The sequence below is a fragment of the Macaca nemestrina genome, chromosome 19, assembly GCF_043159975.1.
Source record: "Macaca nemestrina isolate mMacNem1 chromosome 19, mMacNem.hap1, whole genome shotgun sequence".
In the NCBI taxonomy this organism is placed as follows: domain Eukaryota; kingdom Metazoa; phylum Chordata; class Mammalia; order Primates; family Cercopithecidae; genus Macaca; species Macaca nemestrina.
In genome coordinates, this window is record NC_092143.1 from 82,229,113 (window position 1) to 82,255,442 (window position 26,330).

Here is a 26,330-nt window from a genome sequence, read left to right on the forward strand (position 1 = left end):
AATGCTGAGGACTTGAGTCTGAGGTCTGGAGATCGGATGTAGTGCTGTAGTAACTCCCCAGAGTTTTGGAGTCATGATTACGAAGGATTCCAGAAGGCCACTCAAACCTGCTGTTGCTCCATTTAACGTCTTGGGTCATTAAGTAACTCTGACTTCAGGCTCCTCTTGTCCTCAGGAAACTCAGAGAGCTTCAAACTCAGGGAAACAGTTGGGAGGAGCATGAGGATTTCTAGAGTTAGACTCCTGCCAAGACAAAGGCAGAAGTGTCATTGCCACCACCCTGCCTCTTGCACCAGAACCGAGGACTGCATCACAGTGGTCTACCATGGCACCCAGAATGGGTGCTACTTGGACACAGTGCTCTCTCTATTTATTTATTATTATTTATCTATTTATCTATTTTTTAAAAAATATTTCCAGACAGGGTCTCTGTTACCCAGGCTGGACTACAGTGGCACAATCATAGCTCACCGTAACCTTGAACTCCTGGGCTCCAGGGATCCTCCCACCTCTGCCTCCTGAGCAGCTGGGACCACAGTAGCTGCCTCCTGAGTAGCTGCACCACCATGCCTGGCTAATTTTTTAATTTTTTTGTAGAGATATTGCCCAGGTTGGTCTTGAACTCCTGGCCTCAAGCAGTCCTCCTGCCTCAGTCTCTCAAAGTGCTGGGATTATACACGTGAGCCACCACACCCAGTCTTTTTTAAAAAGATTCATTTTTTTTTAATATGTGGTTTCTATTTCAGACTATACTTTGCCAAAGCCTCACTGGGACTTTGTTTTTCACTTAAGATAAGGCATACTACTGATAGTCCTTCTAATAAGCCATGCTGTGTTCATTATTCTGCTGGTTACCCCTGGGTATAGCCCATTCCCAGAATGGGTGTTTTCTTTTGTATCAGAGCATTTCCTCTGGCACTGGGACATTATTTCTCTGTGGCCCTTGTTGGAGGTGCCTTTCTTCCTGAGAGAGAGAAATACTCCCATATTAAAGGGACTCTCCTGAGCCGTATAGTGTGAAGAGTTCACTGCATGGTCAGCCTTATGAATCAGTGTTGATATTGGATTGGAAGTGTGTGACCTCCTTGTAAATAAATCAACTCAGAAGTCAGTCAGAGCATCAGACTGCTCCTTTCATGCCTGTATTTCCCAAGCCTGTCCGTACTCCAGATTTTATGAAATAGCAATGGAAATGGATGTTAATTTTATTCTGTGTTTTTCTACTGTTACTACAGCTGCTGCTAATTCACCCTGTACACTACCCAGTGGGGAAGCAGGAATCATCTGGGACAGCATATGTTTTGCCTTCCTCCTACTGCAAAGAAGAGTTTTCATGAGTTATTATTTCCTACATGTTGTGGCTGATATAAAAGCTTCCCAGATTCTGGCGTCAAGGTGGGTCGGGCCATGAAATCAGGTGGTTTCTCCCAAGAAAAGTGCCTGAAATAATATTGCACCGTAATTTCTGTCTGAGCTTGCTTCAAGAACCCACAAGAAGTTAAGGAATCCCTTCCAGCAAAACCAATCCAAGAAGAATTTAGCACAAGGCCTTTAAAATAGAATAGTAACAGGAAAGCCTATGTAACCATCAGGCTTCACAAGGAATGGGGATGCCATGGAAGGCCAGAGGTTCACTGGTCAATTGGAGCCCTTTCAGAATCCACCACTTCTCTAAAAGTGGCTCAGTCTGGTCTCAGACAAAACAGTAACGTATGCCACACTGGTCTAGAGTTTAGTCCATCTTACACCTACCTCCCCCTACTAGCCTGCTTTTCTTCTCTGAGCCACTGACACAGTTTGCATTACTACCTGTTTTTCCTCTTAGGCTCTATTCTTCTTCCAGTTTTTGCCCCTGCTCTTGTAAGTTTAGGAAAAAAGATTGGGGAGAGGTAATAAAGCGAAGTGCCCTGAGGCGGCGGCTGGGTGCTGATGACTAGCTCTGTGGCCCCCAGCTGCTGTGTCTGTTCCTCTCAGAAACTCAGACCTTGCCTAGGTCCCATCAGATTCTTGGTGTGAATAAGCTGATGGATACTGGGTTCTATTATATGAAATTACCAATATCTATCATTTGACTTGAGGTTTAGATTAACATATCTGTGTTTACCTACAGTTTTTCTAGAGTCTGTTCTCTTTCCCTGCCAAGATAAACACAATGTTTATTTCCAAGGTCCATTTATATGATGGCAGTTGTCAGCCTCTGTTACCTAACTTGGAGTCAAATAGAAAGAGGCCCTAGTCGGGGACCTGCAGTTAGTCAGAGGAGCCTCGTGGCACACCTAGCCCTCATTCTGTGGATGACAATGACTTTGTGTACCACATTGCCCTGGAATTCATTGTTATAATCATTTTCTAATACCCAGTACATTTTTTTCAGAGCAGAATACAATGTTTCATCCCAATAGTAACCTTATTTACGTGTACATAAACAGCTGGTATTTTTGCAGGTAAATGCCTCTTGTTTGCCTTTCCCAAAACATTTGGTTTGCAGAGGTCCTTATATAACCTATCTGATGAACTTCCACTTAAAAACAGTCTTCGTCAGGCTCCTAAGGCAATGTGCTCTCCTAATTTCCCCTTTTCCCTTGTGGTTCAGGCTTCTAGGTCTTTTTTGCAACCTCTTTCTTTGCCCATCTGTCAAATGTGAATGTTCCCCAGTATCTTTTTCCCGAAGTTGTCACAATGATTTAGAAATCATGCCCTTCATGTTATAGTAAGAGCGATAACTGTGGTTCAGAGTACAGTTCATGCCTATTAAAGAAAAGCCATGAGTTGATAAATAAGCATTGAACTCATAATAGTGTGTCCAAAGAATTCACATTCATTCATGCATCCATTTTTCCACTTCCTACTCTGTTACAAAGAGGTGATGCTCACCTCTGCCCTCACAGAGCTCACAGACCTGCGGACAAGTGGCACGTGAGCAAGCAATTCTACTGCAGTACACCTGGTATCCTCTCAGTCCATCTGGGCAGACATAACAAAAATACCATAAAGTAGGTGGTCTGTAAACAGTAGACACTTATTTCTTACAGTTCCAGAGGCTGGAAAGTCCAACGTCAAGGTTCAGGCAGATTCAGTGTCAGCCTAGGGCCCACTTCCTCATAGATGGCCGTCTTCCCACTGCATCCTATTTTGGTGGAAGGGGCAAGAGACCTCCCTTGGGCTTCTTTTATGAAGACAGTAATCCCATTCAGGAGGGCTCTGCTTTTCCACTCAATCAACTCCAAAAGGCCTCACCTCCTGTCCGTCACCTTGGGAGTCAGGATTTCCACATGTGAATTGTAGGGGATGCAGACATTCAGACGACAGCAGGTGTGACGGTAGGAGACACTCCGGGAGCCATGAGGTCATATCAAGGGAATATAACCAGCTGCAGGGGTGTGAACCAGGTGGCCTTCCATTCCCAGTGCAGGCTGAAGGATGAAGAGGAGTTAGTCAGAGGAGAAGGCAGGGGAAGCAGCCCAGTGAAGCTATGGAGGGAAGTGGCCATCAGAAGCTCACAGTGACTGCAGCACTGAGATTGGAAGATGAGAACAGTGAGTGGTGAGCGATAAGCTCCAGGTCAGGAGAGACCAGGTCCTTGGGGGGCTATCAGCCAGGATTATGTCTTTAGAAATACTCCCACAGTCTTAGGAAGGCCTTGCGGTGTTTAAACAAGCAAGTGGTATGACTGTATTTGCATTTCAGGAAGCTCACTTGGTGGTATTGAGAACAGATGGGTATAGGCAGCACTGTAGGCACAAAGACAGCTAAGCAGCTGCAATGATAATTCAGGATGGAAGTAGCAGCTAGACCAGGATAGGATCACTGAGAAAGATATTCCAGAGGCAAAATAGGCACAGCTGGAAAACTGCTTGGAAGGAAGGGAGACAGTGACAGAAAGGGAAGCATAGAGGGTGATGTGCCCAGGATTCTGGCTTAGCCAAACAGTGGTGCCAGTCCCAAATATAGGAACTCAAACAGGGAGAGAAGACTGACCGCAGCTGTGGAGTTGTAGGTCTCATGGGCACATGGAAACTCAACCAGTTGGGAAGTGCAGTGGGCAGATGCATGGACAGGCTTGGAGAAAAGAGTAGATGGAGTGCCATCATCGCACAGATAGAATTGAAGGAGGTGAGTTGCAACTGCTGAGAGGGGGTGTGAAAAATGAGAAGAGAACCCTGGGGAACATTCATGTTTGAGAGATGGGCAAAGAAAGAGGTTGTAAAGAAGACTAAGCAGCCTAAGCCACAAAGGAAAAAGGAAAACTAGGAGAGCACGTTGCCTTAGGAGCCTGAGGAAGATTCTTTCCAAGTGGAAGTCCATCAGATAGGTTATATAAGGACGAAAATTACAACTGAACATTGAAATTGGTGACCTTGACAGTGGGGTCAAAGTCAGACAGCAACAAGCAGAGGTGGGAGTTGTAAAGGCTTAGAGACAAGACCTCAAGACATCTGACTGTGAAGGGGGAGTGATGTAAGTCCCTGCATAGGAAAATGTGGGATGTGGGGATGTATGGGTGTTCTTTTTCTTTTTTTTAAGGTTAGCAAGACTTGAGCACATTTGCATGTTTATGGACAGAATTCAGTACTGATGGAAAGGTTGGAAAAGCAACGAGAGAGAGAAGCAGGAATTTTGTGTCCCCCAGGCTAGGGGTGGGGAAGGGACCTGGAGCACAAGGCAGGCCTAGGCAGGTGAACGGTACCTCTTCCACTATCCCTGCAGGACTCCGGTGGGAGGGATGGTGCAGGAAACTGAGCAACTTACTGCCTTAAGATTTGTGTTCCCTCTGGGAAGCAGGAAGCTAGGTCATTTAGGAGTGAAAAACCACTCCACAGACTTCAAAGACTTGAGAAAAGCGTAGCAGAGTTTGAAACAGCCACTGTGGAGAAGCAGACAACTCCAAGGAGTCGGGGGCTCTGCAGAGAACCGTCTGCCCAGGCGGGTGTTTTTTCCAGCAGCTGCCAACAGCCCCTCTCAGGACAGGGCGGGCACACCGTCAGGTTCCTGCAGATCTGGGATTTGTGAAGCACGTAATAGTGTGACAGAGCTAAGAATATGAAGAACGTTGAGGAGATTTATGGAGACACTGAAGTTGACCTGAAAAGTGAGAAAGAACAGAAGGGAGTGGAATGACAGAAAGAAGAGAATCAGGGACAAGAGACTACAAGTCCCGCAGATGGAGCAGGAACTTGGCCTTCACATAGTCCCTGAAGGAATCCCCAGTTTCGGCTCACTGAGTAGAAAATGAATCTGAATGTACCCTTTTTGCAAATTTCTCCCCTTGGTATAACTGCAATAAGGTCAGGTGAGAATGCTTTACTGAAGTCTAACGTTTAGTGGTACAGGTTTGAAGAGGCTCATGGGCTTCAGTGTCTTGGAGAATACAAAACACTTTCTCTTCACCGATCTTCACTACCGGGCTTGTGAGCAGCCTCTTCACTCCCAGGGGGAAGGCTGTGCCCTGTTAGCCTAGTGGCTTCTAGAAGGGGCCTTGTTGACTCCCACTCCCAGCCAGGGAACTACAAGCAGCTGCCATAAAGAGATGTTATGTTTTCGAACCCTTAGTAATAATTTTCAGGAAGAGATGAACAACAATGGCAAGAATACTGACTTGTTCATGTTTCCACTTCCCCTTTAGAGGAGCTGAACTTTTCCAGGCCACAATTGTAAAAGCTGTGAAGGCAAGAATTGAGGAAGAGAAGAAGTCCATGGACCAGCTGAAGCGACAGTAAGGATGCTACTGATGCTCATCCTCCTTCCGTCTCCTGATTGACCACATTCAGCTGGCGCTCCACTCTTGGGGAGCCTCAAACCCCTGAAAAATATATATGTATGGACTTTCACAACTTTCTATTTATTTATTCTTGTGCGGGGGCAATTGCTCATGCCACTAGACTGAAAGTGAAAGCAGTTTAACAGAAAGATCGCTCCAGGATGGTAGAGATGGGCGCTCTCTTGCAGAGGACCAGGGATCAGTTGCTAGCTCAGTGACTTACTTTAGAACCTTGAACAGGTCATTTAAGTTCTCTAAATTTGAGTTTTCTGGACTCACAATTCTGCCTTCCTGGGTTTTTGTAAAGATTAAACTAGCTAATAAATGAGACAGGGTCTTGCTCAGTGCCAAGTACTTGATATAAGCATCCATTCCCTCTAAGGGGGTAAATGTGGAGTCAGCTTTGGAAGCATAGTTTTAGATAATATCATCCAGTCTCTTTGGAAAGAAACTGATGACCCTGGTATTAGATGACTTAGAGTCAACATTAACTAGAGGCAACACTAGAAATATAAGCCAGGGTTCTTTATATCCCATCTAAGGTTTTTCCCACTATCCCATTCTGGATGAGCCAAAGGGTAGACTGACTCCACTCTGGAGACTTGGGAATTCCATGGAAAAGAATCTTCTTAGAGTGAATTTTCCAGCAATGATGGAACCTCTGAGGACTGTTTGGGAACCAGGTTTAAAAGGCGATGGCCATGGAATTATAAGCCTAGACACTTTTCCCAAGACAATGGAGACACCATTTGCCCACTGGGAAAGTTCCCTGCGTTTGCTAAGGCAGTTTTATCTCATTCTGACCTTATTTCCCAGTGTTTTTTCCCAAGCAGAAATATTTCTTAGTATAAATTAGATTATTCCACAGCATTATTTTCACAAAGACATAAATTATATATAAATTATATATAAAAAATTATAATGTAAATGCAATATGGTACAACTGTTTTTACTGGTGTTTCTAGTTATCCAAATCAGGTCTAGAAGAGTAAAAAATTTGGACTCACGTTTAGAATATGTTCCTAATTTCCCATAAGTGAGGTCTATTACTGTAATTCTCTTTGCTAAATCTTTCCATTTGTTTAAGAATGCAAAACTTGGGAGAATAAAGGACTTGTATTTCATAATATGCAATGTTCAAGCTGACTATGATACAAGATGTAAGTGGACATCAAGTATAGCTTACCTAACTTTAGCATAATCATTATTGATCATATTATTAAGACTAGCCTCTATGCAGTGCCAAATAACATGGGAATACAGATCCAAACACGCACATACACACACACACACACACACACAAATATGTATATAAAAGAAAGGGATACTTGTTGCTAATGAGCAACCATTGTACAATTCCCAAATATTCCAAAGTGATTTGTCCATGAATTTAGCTACATACATACCAGCGTAAGTCCAAAGTACTGACCACATGAGAACAATGAATGTGTTCTTGGCATTACTAATGTTATTTTACCTTATAGGATGGATCGCATCAAGGCCAGGCAACAGAAATATAAAAAGGGTAAGGAGAGGATGCTGAGCTTGACCCAGGAGCCAGGGGAAGGCCAGGACATGCAAAAACTCTCTGAAGAGGATGATGAAAGTACGTCAAGACATTTTCCTCTTATTCAAGTACCTTAACATTGAATAGTAGCTTGATATTGAACAGGGCTATAAAATAACATTACTTTTTATTCTGCCAAGATTATCAATACACTTTCTTGATTCGGCAAGCTTTATTTTCCAATTGTGAATGGATACATTCATTAGTTTCATAAAGTATGTATTTGATAAATCAATTACAAGTATCTACTCTTCAGCAAGATAGCTTTAACAAACACATAACCTAGCTTTTGTTCCACAGACATCTGTTTCTGCAGTAGATTGGCAGGATTTTGCTTAATTTGTTTCTTTGTTTTGTTTTGTTTATTTTTTTTGAGATGGAGTCTCGCTGTGTCACCCAGGCTGGAGTGCAGTGGTGCGATCTTGGCTGACTGCAAGCTCCACCTCCCAGGTTCACACCATTCTCCTGTCTCAGGCTTCCAAATAGCTGGGACTACAGGCGCCTGCCACCACGCCCAGCTTATTTTTTTGTATTTTAGTAGAGATGGGGTTTCACCGGGTTAGCCCAGATGGTCTCAATCTCCTGACCTCGTGATCCGCCCGCCCCGGCCTCCCAAAGTGCTGGGATTACAGGCGTGAGCCACCACGCCCAGCCCGCTTACTTTGTTTCTTTAAGGGATATATTTCCGATACGCAGTCTACTGTTATCTTTTATTTCTATAAATTTTATATGGAAATGAAATATGTATGTGTATTTTATGTGACACCTGAATGTTGGTACCTAAAATATCATTCAATTATTGCCTGCTCAGATGAAACTTACCATGAAATATATATTGATTATATCTAATTATAGATTCATTATATCAAATTAAAGTGTAAAGGATCTTTTATAGAGGCTTGCATGCTTCTCTATGTGAATGGAATGGAGAAATAATGCATGATATTTTCCCAGTGCATAGTATCTATTTGTGACCAGGAAATTTCTATTTTCCAGCCATGCATTAAAATAATCACAAGAAAAAATTCTACTTATTGTAGTTTATGTACTTTAACAAATTATTTGCCAGTAAATGATTCTACAAAATTTGGGGGATGCTTCCTTTCTGTTAATTCAATGGAATATTCAATGTGAGATGTATTTTTGACAGATAATCCTTTCTTTTTTAATGTCTTTATATGCCCTCAGTCACTAAGAAGAAAGTGAAAATGTAGCATACTGTTAAAAGAACAATTAGTATTTATCTTGTGAAATTGACTGTTAATACATGTATATTTTTCAGATTCAATGTAGTTCCTTACCTGACCTCTGATATACTTTTGCAATTTATCTAGATTTGACAATTGAGTTGTTAAAGCGTGGTTTTCAAAATTTGTTTTCTCACTTTATACGAATTAATATTTGGACGTATTTTATTTTAGGAGAAGCAGACAAACAGAAAGCCAAGGGCAAAAAAAAGCAGTGGTGGCGGCCTTGGGTTGATCATGCTTCCAGTAGGTTTTCTTGATCCTCTTACAACCTTATCAACTCTAACCCTTATATCCTTGACCAGAATTCAGGCGTTCCCATGACCCATGTGTTCCATACATGGTTTGATCCTTGTGACTTGATAGGGGGTCGGAGTGTAAGAAAATTTCAATGTCAGTGGGTCTTTGAGCCCGAGGTCCAATTCTTCTAGGGACGTCCGCACAAACATTCCTGTGCTGGCTGAAGAAAGCCAAACATGTGGCTTATAGACTCTAGAGCACAATTTCTGGGCTCAGCAAGGGAAGAAGAATTGAATATTATATTGTCCAATTCTGAGGTCTAGAGCCCTATTCACGTGCATATTTTAGGGCTAAATACCCTTACTACAAATGAGCTTGAGCTCCACCTTGGACTCCGATGTAAGGATGATCATTCTGTTCAAAGTGTCAGTGACCCTCTCTGTAAGGCACGAGGCATGGATGCCAGTAAGCCTCCCCTCCCGTCATTCCCACAGCTTTGATTTTATTTGCATTTGAGGATTTTTGGCAATTTATTAAATAGAAAGATGAGGGATAACTTAAAATGCACTCACTTTCTTACTTCGCCTCCTCCCCAGTTTCAAAAAGGCACTCCAAATTCCAATGCCCAAATGCGGCACAACCTTCAAGACTCCTGATGCTCAGGGATGACCAATGAACAGCAAAAACCAGAAAACAATTTTTAAAAGCAGATCCTGATAGCCACATAGAATTCAGTGTGTTTCCCTCCCGATCATAAAGATGAATGAGGAATTCTGGAGCTTGGTGGCTATATTTGCTATGCTTAGCAAAGGAAATATCACTATAGGTCAATGGCATTATAGTGGAATGACTGATTCCAATCCAGTCCTCTTTACATTTCTTAGAATATTGAATAATTATTCTTTTGCAAGTTACGTATAAAGTCTTCTTCAGTCTTCTATATCTTACATGATGTCTCCATACTTGTAGCTAATCTAATCGGACAAGGAATATCACTGAGACAAATAACATCATACAGTTGTAGGAGTGAATCTACTAGGAGGATATTTAGAATCACTAGGAAATCAAATAAATTAGAACTTCTTCCCATACCTAATTATTGGTTTCACATAGATCTGACATTGGCTGTCTCTCCCAAGACATAATTTTCTAAATCAGAAAGCTGGTTTAATGAAGCAATATTTGAAATTTGCTTGGCATATCTGGATGTAATCAAATTTAATCCTAAATATTGAATTTCAACATTATGACAAAAAAAAAAGAAAAACACAAGATTATAAAGAGTTTTATTTAATTTTCTCCCCAAGTCCAAAGACAAAAGATTCCATTCGGAGTCCAATGTGACTCTTATTTACTGTTCAGGGCATGACGGTCACGCTAACAATCTGGTAATGCAGTTCACAAGATGCCTGTTTCTATCAAGTCACAAGTAAACTGTGCTTGTCTTTATGTTTTTAAAGGGCCTCTGCTAGTTTAGAGAGACCTATCCATTTCAAACTTGAGTCATATTGAATGTTTTTTCACTTCACCTGGGGTAAATTCCCACTGCAGTCATTGTGGTTGCCTTTCCTTTCCTCATCTAAAAATTGCATTTGCAAAGGAATTGGATATGGTCTTTGATAGCTATCTTACAAGTTGTAATAATTTAAAGAACTTCCTATGAAGGTTGTTGATTTTAGATTTTCTGGTTCATTTCACCCTCATTATATCAAGTTCTTGAAGACTGATGTTAAACTAAATGTGCCTTGTTACAAAACCTTATGATGCAATAATGCAGAAATGTGTGTAATTCATAGTTTGGAATCCTTCAGACTGTGGTGTTAAATTTTTTGCTGCAAAATATATTTCTTTTTACAAGCAAATGAAGAATGAAAGGGAAAGAATGTGTGCTTTATTGTTGTGTCTATGATGAGTTCCAGAATTTATCTTTAGATCTGGAAGTACTTTGTTTGAAGCCCTTAATTTGATCTTTTGAGTTACTGGGTTTTCAAACAACGATTTCTTAGAGAAGCCAAGTGCAAGAATTAGTGTAGTTGGATACACATGTGTAAATCTATTGACAATACAAAAATGTTGCTATGTTCTTGATGTTATTGGTAAGCAGTGAAGATCTTAGCATGGTTTGTACAGGGACAAATCTCCTACTTCCATACCTATGTACACACATAAGATTGCATTATTGCTGTTCAATGATACCTTCCATTCCAATGCCGTGTGTTTCAATACTGGTTCAGTACTGCCTCAATTAATACCAAGCTTCATCTTATTGATAATTATCTGAAACAGAGGGCCAAGTTCTGAGGATAAAAGTGGTGGAATTTAAAAAGTTAATTTCAAACTTAATAATTTAGCAGTAACATCAACATCCATGGTATGTATGTGGACACAGACTGCAGTCAGGTTCTCCATCTGAGCTAACAAACAAGTGTATAAGAGCTTTTCTACTATTTAACAGATGGCATGAATGAAAATATGCTCTTTTTATTTTCCTAGTTTTATTTCAATAACATTTTATAAGGAAATTAGAGAGTTTTTTACGTTTTCTTTTTTATTATGGGATAATTCAACTAGCTCACATAAATATTGGTGGTTTCTTTTTTTTTTTTTTTTTTCTTTTGAGACGGAGTCTCGCTTTGTTGCCCAGGCTGGAGTGCAGTGGCGCGATCTCGGCTCACTGCAACCTCCACTTCCTGGGTTCATGCTATTCTCCTGCCTCAGCCTCCTGAGTAGCTGGGATTACAGGCGCCTGCCACCACGCCCGGCTAATTTTTTGTATTTTTAGTAGAGATAGGGTTTCACCGTGTTAACCAGGATGGTCTCCATCTTCTGACCTCGTGATCGGCCCACCTCAGCCTCCCAAAGTGCTGGGATTACAGGCGTGAGCCACCAAACCTGGCCAATATTGGTGGTTTCTAATGATAAAACCAATGTTACAACTGCTTGAGATGAAAACCTTTTGAACTTGTCCAGATGAATAAAAGTTATCGAAGGTATGATTGAATACAATTTAAGCTAATGTTGATTTTGGAACTTATAATGAGGGTAAAATGCTCAATCTTATAAATTGTCTGTGTTTTTCCCAAACGACCACGTGATGTAGAGTCCACGTCACTTTCCTGCGAATCTCTCGGCTTATGTGAAGGCATTACTTTAATGGTCTTTTTCACTGTCAAATGTAATGCTGTAACTTTGGTTTGTTCTTGCTTATTCTCACTTGTGTTGTATTGCATTTATTTCTTAAGGCCTGGACCCAGTACTCTGGGCCTGGTTCTTTCTTCAAAATGAAAATAACAAATGACAGTGCTTCTGTTCAAGGATATAAGGCCCAATTCACCCACTCTGTATCTTCATGAATGGAGGCTTCAGATTCTTCTGAAATCGTGGGAAAAATTACTTAACTTTTGGCCATGTGAAGTGATATTCAAGCAACTAATTTTAAACAAGCCAAGGTTTTCCATTACCTTACAATGTATAGGCCCAAAAGATAACTTAAGACATCACAATATGTCATCCAAAAGATACCTGAGCATTTGAAAACCTGAATATAATTTGAAAATATGTTTTCCTGCAATGATGGGACATTGCTTGTAGCATCAGAAATGTATATGCTGGGCCTCTTTTCTCTGATAGACTTAAAATAATGATCAAACTGATAAAGATTTAATTTATTAAATTTCCTTAAATCTCTGTACGTTGTAGTTTTCTCTGCTCCCAACTCTTGACACAGGCATTATGTTCTTGCAGGGAAAGCATCAGACAAGGCAAAGACGATCCATACTGTTTGTGCTTTGTGTCTTGTGGTCAGTAGAGTGCTCCTCAAATTTCAGAAAGCTGCTGGGGAGTTCCTTGTTGACCAGAAGTCTAGCAATTGTAAACCCTATGGACCCTGTCTGCCATTCTCAGTCTGTCTCAGGGCTATGACACGTAGAAGCAGCCAGAGTGCTGTTGGTGGTGGTGTTTTTGTTGTTACTGTCGTTGTTGTTGTGTTGTATTATTTTGTTTTCAATGTTACCTGCCCATTTTGTCCTCATGGCAGTGTGTGGGTGTTTTTGTTTGTTTGTTTGTTTTTTGAAATGTCTTGCCATGTATGTTTTGTCCCTTTTGTTACATGTGGAGAAGTCAGGTCTGCACAGTATAAAGTGAAGGAGGAGGTTGGTGACACTGACCTTGGTCCTGAATCGTCCTGATTGGCTTATCTGCAACGGTTTGGGCCCATTCAAACAAAGCCTGATCCTCCACCTCACTTTGGCCTTGTCTAAAGACCAAAATTGCTGAATTTTGAAATGATAGTGTTCAGTTATTTTGGTCATCAAGGTAACAAAACTGGTTACTGCAGAGTTGATCTGCTTCATCTATGTAAAATTTACAATGAAGAAGGGAGAACATACCAGATCCACCCTGTAGTGGCCAATTCTCTTATACGGCAAAGACAAGGCCTCATACTCTGTAGACCCAACATGCCAACACCACGTAGCATTAGCCGAAGATGAGTTCTCTTCATCTCGTGTGTTTGCCTCTCTGCCAACATCTCTCGTTGTGGTTCTCTTATGGACAATTTGTGTATCTTTAGGGGACATTTCATTAATAAGCCCCTAATTTCCTTATATGTCTTTCAAGAAATAAGTGAATATTTTGTTTTGCTTAGTGGTCAGGAGTGGAGATTATTATTTGTTTGAAACGGATAGTGAAGAGGAGGAAGAGGAAGAATTAAAGAAGGAAGATGAAGAGCCTCCACGAAGGTCAGCATTCCAGGTAATTATGGGGAAAATCATTCCTTTGCTAGATGGAAGAGCTTTTCTTATTGACAGACCTTGATTGCAGGCCTAGACGCCTCCTGTCATATTCGTATGTCATAGCTCCCCCGAAACTTCTGATTTACATCTGCCATGCTTTATTTCTAATGAAATTGTAATGATGCCTGCTCCCACCAATACCGTAATTAGTATCAAGTAAGAACCGTGTGCAGGGCCGGGCGCAGTAGCTCAAGCCTGTAATCCCAGCACTTTGGGAGGCCGAGGCGGGCGGATCACGAGGTCAGGAGATCGAGACCATCCTGGCTAACACGGTGAAACCCCGTCTCTACTAAAAAATACAAAAAAACTAGCTGGGCGAGGTGGCGGGCACCTATAGTCCCAGCTGCTCGGAAGGCTGAGGCAGGAGAATGGCGTGAACCCGGGAGGCGGAGCTTGCAGTGAGCTGAGATCGCGCCACTGCACTCCAGCCTGGACGACAGAGCGAGACTCCGTCTCACAAAAAAAAAAAAAGAACCGTGTGCAGGCCAGGTTTTCATTCACTTGCACTGAAACAGTTTCTGATACTATAAACAAAAAATAATGCTTCGTTGGGTGAACTCAACGTTTTTCTTGCAAGCAGGAAGTGAAAAAGATTTCTCTGGCATTGCTTTGGATTGCTTGAATGGATTTACACTTCAATATGTGAGATAGGCGATAAAACAAAATCCTTTCTTTGTTTTGGAGCAAATGATCATTTAAATATTGCTTCAAATTTGAAAACCATTTCATATGTATTGCTAAAGATTTGAGAATATATTGAACTAGTAATAAAAATATGTGGCACAGTTCTGGTTTCTTCAGCTTAGCTACCTTTCTGTTTTAGAACCTGCTGTCCCATTCTCAGCTATAGCTCACCAGCCTAAAGTAGCATATTGAGTGAATGTGAATTGATGCTTGTTAAAGATGAGGCTTTGTCATTAGAGTTACGTATAGGATGAAAATTGGTCTGTTTCTTTTATCAGTTAACTGCATACTAGGGCTATTATTTCCCATTTGTTTTCCTATGAGGCACATAGAATGATGTCCATCAAGCCACATGATATGCCCATGATAAGGTCGTCAGTTTTTTGCCCAGGCCTTCTCAAGTGGGTGGGGCCCACCCATGCTTTGTTTTCCCAGTGACATTGAAAAACTGAATTCTCCGTAGAGACACCTTGGTCTGATGCTTTCTTTCTTCCCCCATTGCTTCGTGTCTGTTTCTTCATGACCGAGTTTTTGCGCATGTTTGCAACGGGCTTATCAAATACTAATGACTTAACTCATTTATTTTTATTCGAAAGAGTTTTATGCTAACCACCACTCATCATGCAGCCAAGGAGAGAACATGAACATCTTCACTATGTTGGATGGATTACATGCAATGATTGACTATTTTCTTTATTCCTAACTTACAAGCAGAGCACATTTTATTCCAGCTTCAGTGACTGGCACCTTTTAACCTAGTTGGTGTAACTGTAGAGACGAATTCATACTGACATCATATATTAAATTACTAGTTTTTGTTTTTTTCTACTAATTACTCTTGCTTTGTCCTTCTTTGTAGAGAGCTATTGGGAAGTTTGCATCAGCCATTTTAGCCTTGCCAAAGTCTGTCATTAAACTTCCCAAAACTATTCTTCAGTATTTAATCAGAGCTGCAAAGGTATTTGATGTTTTACTGATGTGTAGTGTGTGACTCTCTGCTCTGTAGAACTGTAGAGAAATATACCTTTATTGCCCTATCTCTGCATTTTCTCGGTTCTATAGATGGTACCATGAAGGAATTACAGGAACATAAAATATTAGAAAAAGTTTTCCAAAACAAGTTCTTAGAAGCCAAAGTTCTTATTATTTGACTCTTGTTCTTAAGTGGACACCAGAGACTATCAAAAAGTAGAAAGAGAAAATGCAGATACAGATAGACTTTCCGTCCTTCTCATGGTGTTGCCTAAGTCACATCTCATTTTTAAAGGGGCACATCTGGTTGCATGCATCAGTTCTGATGAGTATAAAAGGTGGTAATTTTTCTCAGAAAGCTGGTAAAATTCTGGATAAGTTAATAAAAGATGTCTTTTACTCCATCTCTCTCTCGGGTCCCTTCAGTCTCCATCTTCCAGTGTCTGCACTCGGTACAGCCCGCTTCTCCCTGGGCTGATCCACCCAGTGCAGTCTGCAGGCTCCTCACTACCACAGATCCGTGCTAGGGCTTTTGATTATACTGTCAAAAATTATTTGTTGATTAATCTAATGCACAATTGAAGTTATTCAGCTACCTGTGCTGTAGTCACTTCGTTACGGAAAAACATTAATAATGAATTCCTATTCTTACATTTTATAGAAAGCCCTTTCTCCCAAACTCAGTCAGGGGCAGCCACTAAAACGCTTTGGTCTGTATGTCCCTCCACTGCTAACCAAGCAGTTCGATAGTGACATAGACCAGTGCTTCACACATTTTACCCTGGGATCTTATTTAAATGCAGGTTCTGATTCAGCAGATCCTATGGGACCTCACATTGTGCATTTCCCTCAAGCTCTCATGTGAAGCACAACCGTGGCTGGGCCTTGAGTAGCAGCATCCACACCTCCAGGTTCCTTCTGCTTTTAAAATGCCAGGATCCTGTTTTTTAGTGTAGTATTTACCATTTCTGCTTCCCCCAAATTCTTTTCCTTTTCTTTTCTATGACTACCATATGACTTTCCCAATTCATCTTCAAGAATTTATTTAAATAAAATATAACAATGTAATTATCCCCCATCTTAGTTTCTTTTTTAAAAAATTATCTTACAGACAACATAAAGAAGGTGCTAGACCACACCTGAATCAAAGGACAGATGATGAAACTTCACCAGTTTCAGTTAAGGATCTCCACTCTGATAAAGCTCTCCCTGTCTTAAAGAATAAGTGCATTTTCGCATAAGTTGTTAGTAAAACGAATCCTATTTTCCCCTGATATATATAGTAAAATTTAAGATAAAGTCAGGAACGCATGCTACTGGTAGCAGCTCTTTGGAGAGCTCAAAGGTCTTTCATGTAAATTTCCATATACTTTTCTACTCCTGGTTCGTGAAGCTTGTGTCTGATTTTCCAGAGAGGCCCATCCAGCTGGTTGACAGGTGCAGCTGCAAAGTAAGAATTGGGAAGTTCTGGCTGGGCACAGTGGCTTACGCCTGTAATCCCAGCACTTTGGGAGGCCAAGGTGGGCGGAGGTCAGGAGATCAAGACCATCCTGGCTAACACAGTGAAACCCTGTCTTTACTAAAACTACAAAAAATTAGCCGGGTGTGGTGGCAGGCACCTGTAGTCCCAGCTGCTCGGGAGGCTGAGGCAGGAGAATGGCAGGAACTGGGAGGTAGAGGTTGCAGTGAGCCGAGATGACGCCACTGCACTCCAGCCTGGGCGACAGAGCGAGACTCCATCTCAAAAAAAAAAAAAAAAAAGAATTGGGAAGTTCGGTAAAAGCCTTCCATTTCTTGACTCAGTAAGGAATGGGACGTTTCCCCTCCTCTTCATTGTCAACATTTTTCTGACCCTCTTAATAATTCCTGGAACTGTAAAATGTTTCTATTTCAAAACATGAAAGTTAAGATAATTTACCTACAAATAAAGAATTACCCTATGACTCCCTCCTCTCTCCGCTTTCCCGGTTTGCATACCTCGATTCTCATGGCAGTGAGGCAGCACTGACATGCTGCTTCTTTAGGGGTCCTTTGTTGAGCCAGGAGTGCCCTTTTATAAACCAAAATGTTAATGGCACCCACCCGTTCCACAAGCCTTCTTCCATTCCACCTTTCACATCCCTTTTCCTCTCTCCTTTTCCTCCCAGTTTCCTTTTTCTTCAGAGAAAAAGAATTCCTCCAACTTGTGCGCCTCTTACATTTACAAATCCTCAATTCCTTTTTTGTTTTCTATTTTTGGGATTCGTGCATCATCTAAAAACAATATTGTGATAACACTTTTTAAAGGAAATGTCACCATATGTTGCTCTTAAACCTGAAAATTTCTTATGTTCAATAATCAGATTATTTTAAAGCAACCAATATTGTGCTGAGACAAGTTTGCTTATTAATGTACTGTAACTCAAAGATCTTGATAGAATTCCCAATTAACATAGCCCATAAACATCTACCAAAAATTCCTGTATTCAGTCCTCCTGAAAATTCCAGTTCATCTTCCCATTGTTTAAGATATGCTTTTGGCATAAAATAGAATAATTTTTTGCTTCCTGGAATTTGTTATTCAGAAATAATACAGATGTTGCATTTGTTTTAATTTCTCATAAAATTCAGATTTCTACCAGTGAGAAAAAAAGAAACAGTTTGTCTATTATAGTAACCTATGACCCTTCCGTTTCCATATATGGAAAATTTGAATCTCTCTTTACTTTCTACTGACTTCACAATGCCACTGATTTGCTTATGCTGTGTTTTTCAAAGATTTCAGAAATCTGAAAATAATATAGAATAAGATCTGGGTTTACAGAGCTCCCAGAAAACATTTATTTAACTTTATCATCATGATGAAAAACCCAGCTTCCCTGAGACCCCGGTGTGTTTGTGGTGCATGAGAAGCATGCCTGCTTGACTTCATGTTGCTAGATGGCTGACTGTTTCTATCAAGGTTTTCTTTTTGTTCTTTCTGCATGATTTGGGAGACTCTTGGTGGGGGGCTGTTCACAATTGCTCTTTCCTGGTTATTGGTTATAATATATTAATGCAGCTGTTTTCAGCTCTTGAATGAAAATGACAAAAGGCAACCAAAAGCCCCACAGGTTTTCTTTAATGCTATTCTGGAATAACTCCTTAACCTTAATGTCATATTTTTTTTTCTCGCAAAGTACTAATCATTCTCCAAACCGCTTTCTCAAGTCGCTGGTAATAGCTGTTATTCAGGAGGAAGAGTATCAAATGCACAAAACTATTTTCCCAAAGTAAAGAAGACTATTAAAGATGTTATTTTGTTTTGACTCAAAGTTTATTTGTGATGGGAGAAACTACTGATACTGAATGAGGCTTCCGGCTTATACCTATTGTGGACAGTGCAAAAGTATCAGTAATAAGTATCACAAATGGTGGTGAGATGTAGGGACTTGGGAGAAATGATGGTTTGTATGGTATACTCACAGTTTATCTCATGATATCTGTGATACCAGATGAAATATATTACTACAACATCTGTTGTCTTTTTCTAAAACAAATTGAATCTCATGATGATAATAATAGCACAGGGATGTTTAGTTTGTGTTGGGAGGAAAAAATATTTCAAAAGTCAGGAAGCTTGGTGTAGGTCCCTTTTTTTATTTCTAATTATTAAAAGGCCAGAAAATAATTGAACTTTCCCCCTTCAGTTTGTTTATCAAGCCTGGATTACTGATCCTAAAACAGCACTCCGACAGAGACACAAAGAGAAAAAAAGGTCTGCAAGAGAAGAACGGAAACGAAGGCGGAAAGGATCCAAGGAGGGTGAGTGTGGGTGGGTGGCTGCCGTGGGTGTGGCAGGTTTCAGGCTGTGCTCCCCAGCCTTGTCTGCAAAGGACAGAAACTTCTGAGGGATTAAGATGTTTAAATTTTAAAGAACACCAAGAGTTTCAATTTGTCCTTAACTGGTCATTTCTGACACTTGGAATAAATTAAAGCACAAAGTTAGTGTGTGTGTATATGTGTATATATATATGTATATGTGTGTGTGTGTGTGTGTGTGTATATATATATATATATTCTTAAGTAGGAAAAAAGGAGAGGTGCAAATGAAACCCAAAAAAAGTAGAAGAAAACTAACTTTTTACATGGATATTAACTAATAAAAAAAAAGAAATACTACAGGACATGACCTGATCATTAAGTTAAAAATTGTTCTTAGAAAAAGCTAAGGCCGGGCGCGGTGGCTCATGCCTATAATCACAGCACTTTGGGAGGCCAAGGCAGGTGGATAAAGAGGTCAGGAAATCGAGACCATCCTGGCTAACATGGTGAAACCTCGTCTCTACTAAAAATGCAAAACATTACCTGGGCGTGGTGGCGGGCACCTGTAGTCCCAGCTACTCAGGAGGCTGAGGCAAGAGAATGGCATGAACCCAGGAGGCGGAGCTTGCAGTGAGCCAAGATTGCACCACTGTACTCCAGCCTGGGCAACAGAGCGAGACTTTGTCTAAAAAATAAATAAATAAAAAGTAAAAAAACAATAAGAAAGATGAAACTTTGGCAATTTAATCCAGAAAAAAGCAAAAGCACACTTAAACAATACTCAGAAACAAGCAAACAAAAGGAACATATATTCAGCATTCTACCAATATATTTGAAAACATGATATCAACATATCTCTAAGGGTAAAAATATTTCAAACTATAACAAAAAACATCAAAAGTGAAGTTGAAGTGCAGGTGGTTCACTCAGGAGCAATATTTTATTATATCTATCAGACTAAATATGAGTATTCTGTGTATGTTAAGAACTGCTAGAAATCAAGAAAAGAAAAATTCAATCAATGAGAGGGTATGAAAAACAATTCACAGACCAGAAAACAAAAATGACCAAAAGGTGCTCAGTCTCACTGTAATACAAGAAATACAAATGAAATATTTTGACATACTGTTTTCTTAACCCATTAGATTGACAGGAAAATAAACACTGGATAATGTTGGGAGCTGGCAGGAAACCATGAGTTGTGTTGTGAAGCAGCATATCTACTTTGAAGAGTTCTGTGTCATTACCTCCTAAAAGCTCAGATGTTACATATCATACTACAGATCAGTCCCACGCCTAGGTGTTTGGCTTAGCCTATAGCCTTGCACATGTGTACAAACACACATGTCTAAGAGTATTCATCAGACACTATTTGTTAATAACAAAAAACTTGGAAACATCCTAAATGCCCATATGAAGAAGAAGAGTTAAATAAATGATGTTACCAGTATATTATGGAATGTTACTCAGTTCTTTAAAAATGAGATGGATAGCTTTGAGCTGGTATGAAGAACAATTCCTGACACATTATTAAGTGAAAAACAACACACTGCAAATGGCACACACATTATGAAATCATGAAACAAATGAAGTCATAGTAGTACCTCAAGACAGTATTTTGCATTTTTAATGGGTGCATATAGTAGCTTATGCATGCAAGAGAAAGATCAGGAGGAATATTCATTCACCTTATTAGTAACAGCCGTTACTAATCTTCTTTAGAAAGTGGAGATTAAGTGGCATGATTAAAGATAAGGCTCATCTGTTGTATTTTGTTTCTTTTTCTTTTTTTTTTTTTTTTGAGACAGAGTCTCGCTGTGTCACAAAGGCTGGAGTGCAGTGGTGTGATCTTGGCTCACTGCAACCTCTGCCTCCCGGGTTCAAGCGATTCTCCTGCCTCAGCCTCCTGAGTAGCTGGGACCAGGCACACACCATCACACCTAGCAATATTTGTATTTTTAGTAGAGACAGGGTTTCACCGTGTTAACCAGGATGGTCTTGATCTCCTGACCTCGTGATCTGCCAACATTGGCCTCCCACAGTGCTGGGGTTACAGGAGTGAGCCACCGTGCCCGGCCTATTTCTTTTTTTAATAAGTTCATTCTCTACAAATTACTCTTGCATTTTCATTACCAATGTCATGAACATTTCTCCAATTATTTATAAAATCATATCATTCTTTCTTAATAGCTGCAAAATATTCTATAGTGCAGACATGCATACTTTATTCAATCCTCCCACCCGTAATGGACATAAGGTTGCTTCTGGATTTTTGCCACAATGAACAATGCCATAATAGATATCATTGCACAAACATTTATATGTCGTAATACCTATGTGTGTGTTTAAATGCTTAGCAAAGGTTAGGAAGAACATGCATTTTCCACAGAACAGATTCTCAAAAGTGGGATGACTGATTCAGAGTGCGTCTGTTTTCACTTCAATAGATATTTTCTGAAAGGTTTTAGTACTTTGCCCTCCTCCATGTGAGGGACAAGAGTGTCCAGTTTCCTCTAGCCTCACACCACAGGATTTTACTGCTGTTTTTATCATTTTTCTTTCTAAGGATGACAAATGGCTTTTCTTTTCATTTGAATGTAGTTGAATTCTTAACTAATTAAACTGAGCATTTTTATTTCACATTTTGTTGGTGATTTTTTCTTTTCAAGTCTAAGATTTAAACTTTTAGCATTTTCCTGCATTGTTCTGTCAGGTTGTTTGTTCTTATCCATTCATGCTATTTATATGTCAGGCTTCTTATCCCTTTTTTTTCCTTTTTTCTTTTTTTTTTTTTTTTTTTATTACTGTTTTAATTGTCTGGCTTCCCTCTGGACTGGGAGCTCAGTGAGGATTCTGACCAGTAACTTACACAAAAGGCGCTCTATACATATTATATTCGCTGACTAAATGAATAAGGACTTTCCAACTGTGTTTCTGAGTTTTACAGATGGGAAAACTAAGGCCAAAGGGTATGAGTGGGGCTCACACAGCTAAGTCTAAAGGGAAACTGGAAGCAGCAACCACCTCTGCACCTCACCTGGTCCAGGAGGGGTTCAGGACTTGGGCCACCAAACTCTAGGGACTGTCCCTCAGGCGCAATTGCAGCTGCTCCTAGACTACGCCAGCCTCTGCCAGAGACCAGCTGTGAGGGTGAGGGCAGAGACAGCAACAGCAGAGGCCAGTGGAGGGAGTGGGGACAGGGCCAAGGGAGCTCTTGGGCTTGATTCACAAGGCCTGAGTCAGTGTGTCTGTGTGTGTGTGTGTGTGTGTGTGTGTGTGTAATGGGAGTGGGGCTGGGGGGGGGGGTGTGTGTGTGTAATGGGAGTGGGGCTAGGAAAATCGGTATCACAAGGCCTGAATCACTGTGTGTGTGTGTGTGCGCGCGCGCAATGGGAGTGGGGCTGGGGTGTGTGTGTGTGTGTAATGGGAGTGGGGCTGGGGGGGGTGTGTGTGTGTGTGTAATGGGAGTGGGGCTAGGAAAATCGGTATCACAAGGCCTGAATCACTGTGTGTGTGTGTGTGTGCGCGCGCAATGGGAGTGGGGCTAGGTGTGTGTGTGTGTGTGTGTGTGTGTGTAATGGGAGTGGGGCTAGGGGTGTGTGTGTGTAATGGGAGTGGGGCTAGGTGTGTGTGTGTGTGTAATGGGAGTGGGGCTAGGGGTGTGTGTGTGTCTGTAATGGGAGTGGGGCTAGGTGTGTGTGTGTGTGTGTGTGTAATGGGAGTGGGGCTAGGAAAATCGGTATCACGAGGCCTGAATCACTGTGTGTGTGTGTGTGCACGCGCAATGGGAGTGGGGCTAGGTGTGTGTGTGTGTGTGTGTGTAATGGGAGTGGGGCTAGGGGTGTGTGTGTGTAATGGGAGTGGGGCTAGGTGTGTGTGTGTGTGTAATGGGAGTGGGGCTAGGGGTGTGTGTGTGTGTGTAATGGGAGTGGGGCTAGGTGTGTGTGTGTGTGTGTGTGTAATGGGAGTGGGGCTAGGAAAATCGGTATCACGAGGCCTGAATCACTGTGTGTGTGTGTGTGTGTGTGTGCAATGGGAGTGGGGCTAGGGGTGTGTGTGTGTGTGTGTAATGGGAGTGGGGCCAGGGGTGTGTGTGTGTGTAATGGGAGTGGGGCTAGGGGTGTGTGTGTGTAATGGGAGTGGGGCTAGGTGTGTGTGTGTGTGTGTGTAATGGGAGTGGGGCTAGGTGTGTGTGTGTGTGTAATGGGAGTGGGGCTAGGTGTGTGTGTGTGTGTATGTAATGGGAGTGGGGCTAGGGGTGTGTGTGTGTTATGTGTGTGTAATGGGAGTGGGGCTAGGAAAATCCGTATCTTCCAGGAAGGAGTGTCTTGTTCCCCCCAGTGGAACCTTCAGGAGCTGCTGCTCCCAGCCACAGGAAGTAGACCATATAAATATGGAATAAATACATGACCAGGGAGAGAGGCAAAATGTTGGAAAGCACACCCCAGTCCAGCTGGGTCTCTACTACCAAGACCCCAGGCTCAGGCCATCAATCACCCCAGGAGAAGGGATCCCGACCCCCACCAGGACCCAGTGAGAGGTAGACAGCGCGAATGCTGAAGGAGCACCAAGGGGCCAGGTGAGGGAAGGGACAGACTGGAGTACCGGGACAACCAAAGCCACCTCATGCAAGAACAAGTTTCTATTCCCAAACCAACCCCATCTCCATCAATACTCAGCTCCCTTCTGCCCCCATGCCTTCCCTCTGCTCAACAGAGAGCTGGAGGCAGGAGGGCGACTCAGTTTGCCAGACATACTGCTGCAGGTCCCCAGGCCCCAGGGAGGCTAGCAAGGGACACAAACCCTTTGATGTTGCCACTCCTTCTCAAGGAATGCTCCTGTCCTCCCAACACCCCCAAGAAACACCCAGGCCGTGGAAGCACAGAGCAAAAAGCTTCATGTTCTGGGGGCCTTATCTGGAGCTTCTAGTCCAGGGCCTCTGTCTGCAGCCCTCAACCTACATCAGTCGGGCAGCAGGCGACCCAGCTCTACCTCATCGAGCCGGTTGGTGGCCATGATGTGCTCCAGCTGCTGCCGGTAAGGTGCCAAGTTCTGCATGAAGTGGGGCACCCGGGTATTATCCAGCACCCCATGGGGCCGTAGGTGGTCCACATACTCACAGGACCCCTTGCCCAGTGAGGTCAGCAGCGGGAAATCGATGGTCTGGCGATGTCGCAGAATGCTCACGATGCTGTCCAGGTACACCTGGCCCTGCCGGAAACAAACTGGCGGCGAGGATTCTGTCTGGCCGCGCTGGGCGCGCACGCAGTGCTCGCGGCGCACGTCGGCGTCCTGCACGTAGCGCGCCACGTCCTGGCCGAGCTGGCGGAAGGACGTGCGCAGAGTGCGGCGCAGCGTGTAGCAGAACGACGGCGTGGGGTAGCGGAGCAGCACAGCGCAGCGCAGGAAGAGCCGCTTGCGGAACATCACGCTGTGCAGGCTGGTCAGGTGCCCCTTGTGGGGTTCTGCGGCCGCAGCCCGTACTGCAGCCGGCACCATGCGTTTTGCCACGGCTGGCGCGCGTCGTTCACGCCCCGCAGGTAGTGAATGTCTGTGGGGAAGGCGAGGGGAGGCAGCGCTGGGCGGGGCGTTCGGGGACCCGCCTGCGAGCCCAACCCTGGCTCTGCTCCACTGGGCCGGGGCTCAGGCCGAGACACTTGGATCCTCATGCTCCCGAACTCAGGTTTGCACACAAGCTCTCCCGGCCCCACGCAGCGTGAAGCCCCTCCTCCGGTGGACTCGCACCCAGGGATCCACAGCGGCTCACATACATGAATCCTCTCCCACCCATCCGCCCCCCACCCTTCACCCACGCACCCACACACGTGCACGAACTCTCCCGAACTGACATTGCCCCCAGCCCGCCTGGGCACAAGAATACGTATACTTTCCTGCCCATCCTGGGTGTCCATATCATTTTGAACACTCAGCTGATGCCCCCGGCAAAAACCACCTCTTGCCCAGAGCAACAGGATTCTCGAGGAAGAGGGACAGACGGATAGAAATAGTGGTTAGTGCCCTGCACACTCCTGCCCAGCCTGGCCAGTCCCCACCTAAACCAGGCGCCGTGTGTCCTCAAGCCAAGTCCATTCCCAGGATCTGGCCTTCCATCCACCCTGAAGGGTTGGCCTGGTGAGACCCTGAGGGTTCTCCCTCTGGCCTGTCAGGGCCTCACCAGCCTTGCCCCCACTGTCGAGAGAAGTCGGAGAGGAAGTGGAGAGAGAAAAATATACCCGAAAGGACCAAGAGATGAGGGTGCGCCCAGAGCGTTGGCGGGCATGTTCTGGCCCACCTTTGTGAGCCAGAGGGCGGAGGTGGCTGCTCAGGAAGGGAAAGCCCCGACCTCAGGAGGGAAGGGGGAGAAACAAAAAGGGGAGTTACTCGGGCCCCTTCTTCCCACCCCTCCCAGCTCCCAGGCCCCTTTCATGCCGACCCATCCGCCGGATACCCATACCCTGACCTATTTCATGCCGCAGCATGCCCTCCAACTAGTACTGGCGGGCTCCGGTCAGGTTGATCGCCAATGTGGGCCGGCTGTTGTCCACCGTCATCACTGCCTGGGAGAGCAGGTCTTCACTCAGCTGCGCCACAGTCTCCTCGACGCAGCCCTTCTTCCGCATGTCTTTGCGCACAATGGACCATATTTGGCACTTGTGAGCAGCTGCTTCCCGGTGACAGCCTCAAAGTGTTCATAGGTTCCAGACTTCTCCAGAACAGCTCAGTGATGCCAACTGCCTGATGGATAAACTATCCAGAGGCCTCGCAGTACTTCTCGAGCACAGGCGTGGGCATGGGCTCCTGGTACTCGAAGGGTGAATTGTAGGTGTAATGGGAGTGGAAGAAGTTGTCTCGCTCATGGTCCGTATTGGTTGGCCGCAGGGCCACCAACATGCAGGGGCTCTTGCTGGCACTATGTCCTGCATCCCTTTGAGTCTCAGCAACGTGAGGCAGGGAGGCTGCAGGCCACAGGGTGCGCCCACCTGGGTTCTGTCCCCATCCAGGTAGAGGCCATCCCAGGGTGCCATGCGCCCGCCGGCCAGTACTATTTACAGAGTAGGTGCTCTCACTGCGACGCATGTGGCCACAGTGGCCCAGGTGCCTTTGTGAGAAGGGCTGCTGCTCAGTCTGGGGCTGCAGTGCTGGGGGGACTGCCAGAGCCAGGGGCAAGGCCAGGGGCTGAGACCAGGGGTACAGCGGTGGCCCATCTTGGTCTGAGGGCTTCAGCCTATGGCGCAGGGATGGGAGGCTGGTAGGCAGGCTGGGGGGTGCCTGGTCATACCCCTGAG

General features: G+C 43.4%; 2 protein-coding genes across 23 annotated transcripts in view; one reads left to right on the forward strand and one right to left on the reverse strand.

The window, feature by feature from the left end:
* Positions 1-25,600, reverse strand: LOC105478912 (microtubule-associated tyrosine carboxypeptidase 1-like). 7 transcript variants are annotated; one of them, XM_071085712.1, is made up of 4 exons: positions 25,505-25,587; positions 24,165-24,595; positions 16,401-16,474; positions 14,852-15,802 (listed from the first exon to the last, which is right to left on the reverse strand). In XM_071085712.1, exons 2-3 carry the CDS (start codon positions 24,541-24,543, stop codon positions 16,437-16,439), a joined length of 417 nt encoding a protein of 138 aa, XP_070941813.1. In that variant the 5' UTR covers positions 24,544-24,595; positions 25,505-25,587; the 3' UTR covers positions 14,852-15,802; positions 16,401-16,436. The 7 variants fall into 7 exon arrangements, 6 of the variants coding, with proteins under 6 accessions (XP_024647730.2, XP_070941813.1, XP_070941811.1 ...); XM_071085710.1 differs by lacking the exon at positions 16,401-16,474 and adding an exon at positions 19,588-19,729; XM_024791962.2 differs by lacking the exons at positions 14,852-15,802; positions 16,401-16,474 and adding an exon at positions 1-243.
* LOC105478913 (piezo type mechanosensitive ion channel component 2) overlaps positions 1-26,330 on the forward strand; it is a 475,658-nt gene that overhangs the window by 395,635 nt on the left and 53,693 nt on the right. For 13 of the 16 annotated variants that reach the window (XR_985592.3, XR_011617161.1, XM_011736634.2 and 10 more), the window contains 7 exons: positions 1,236-1,395; positions 5,624-5,713; positions 7,243-7,364; positions 8,747-8,818; positions 13,458-13,564; positions 15,149-15,247; positions 18,930-19,044. Coding sequence is in view for 14 of the 16 variants with exons in the window: in XM_011736634.2 (XP_011734936.1) it covers positions 1,236-1,395; positions 5,624-5,713; positions 7,243-7,364; positions 8,747-8,818; positions 13,458-13,564; positions 15,149-15,247; positions 18,930-19,044 (765 nt within the window). In the remaining 2 variants the exon portion in view is untranslated. The remainder of the gene's footprint in view (positions 1-1,235; positions 1,396-5,623; positions 5,714-7,242; positions 7,365-8,746; positions 8,819-13,457; positions 13,565-15,148; positions 15,248-18,929; positions 19,045-26,330) is intronic. The other 3 variants (XM_011736639.3, XM_011736640.3, XM_071085707.1) reach the window with 2 other exon arrangements.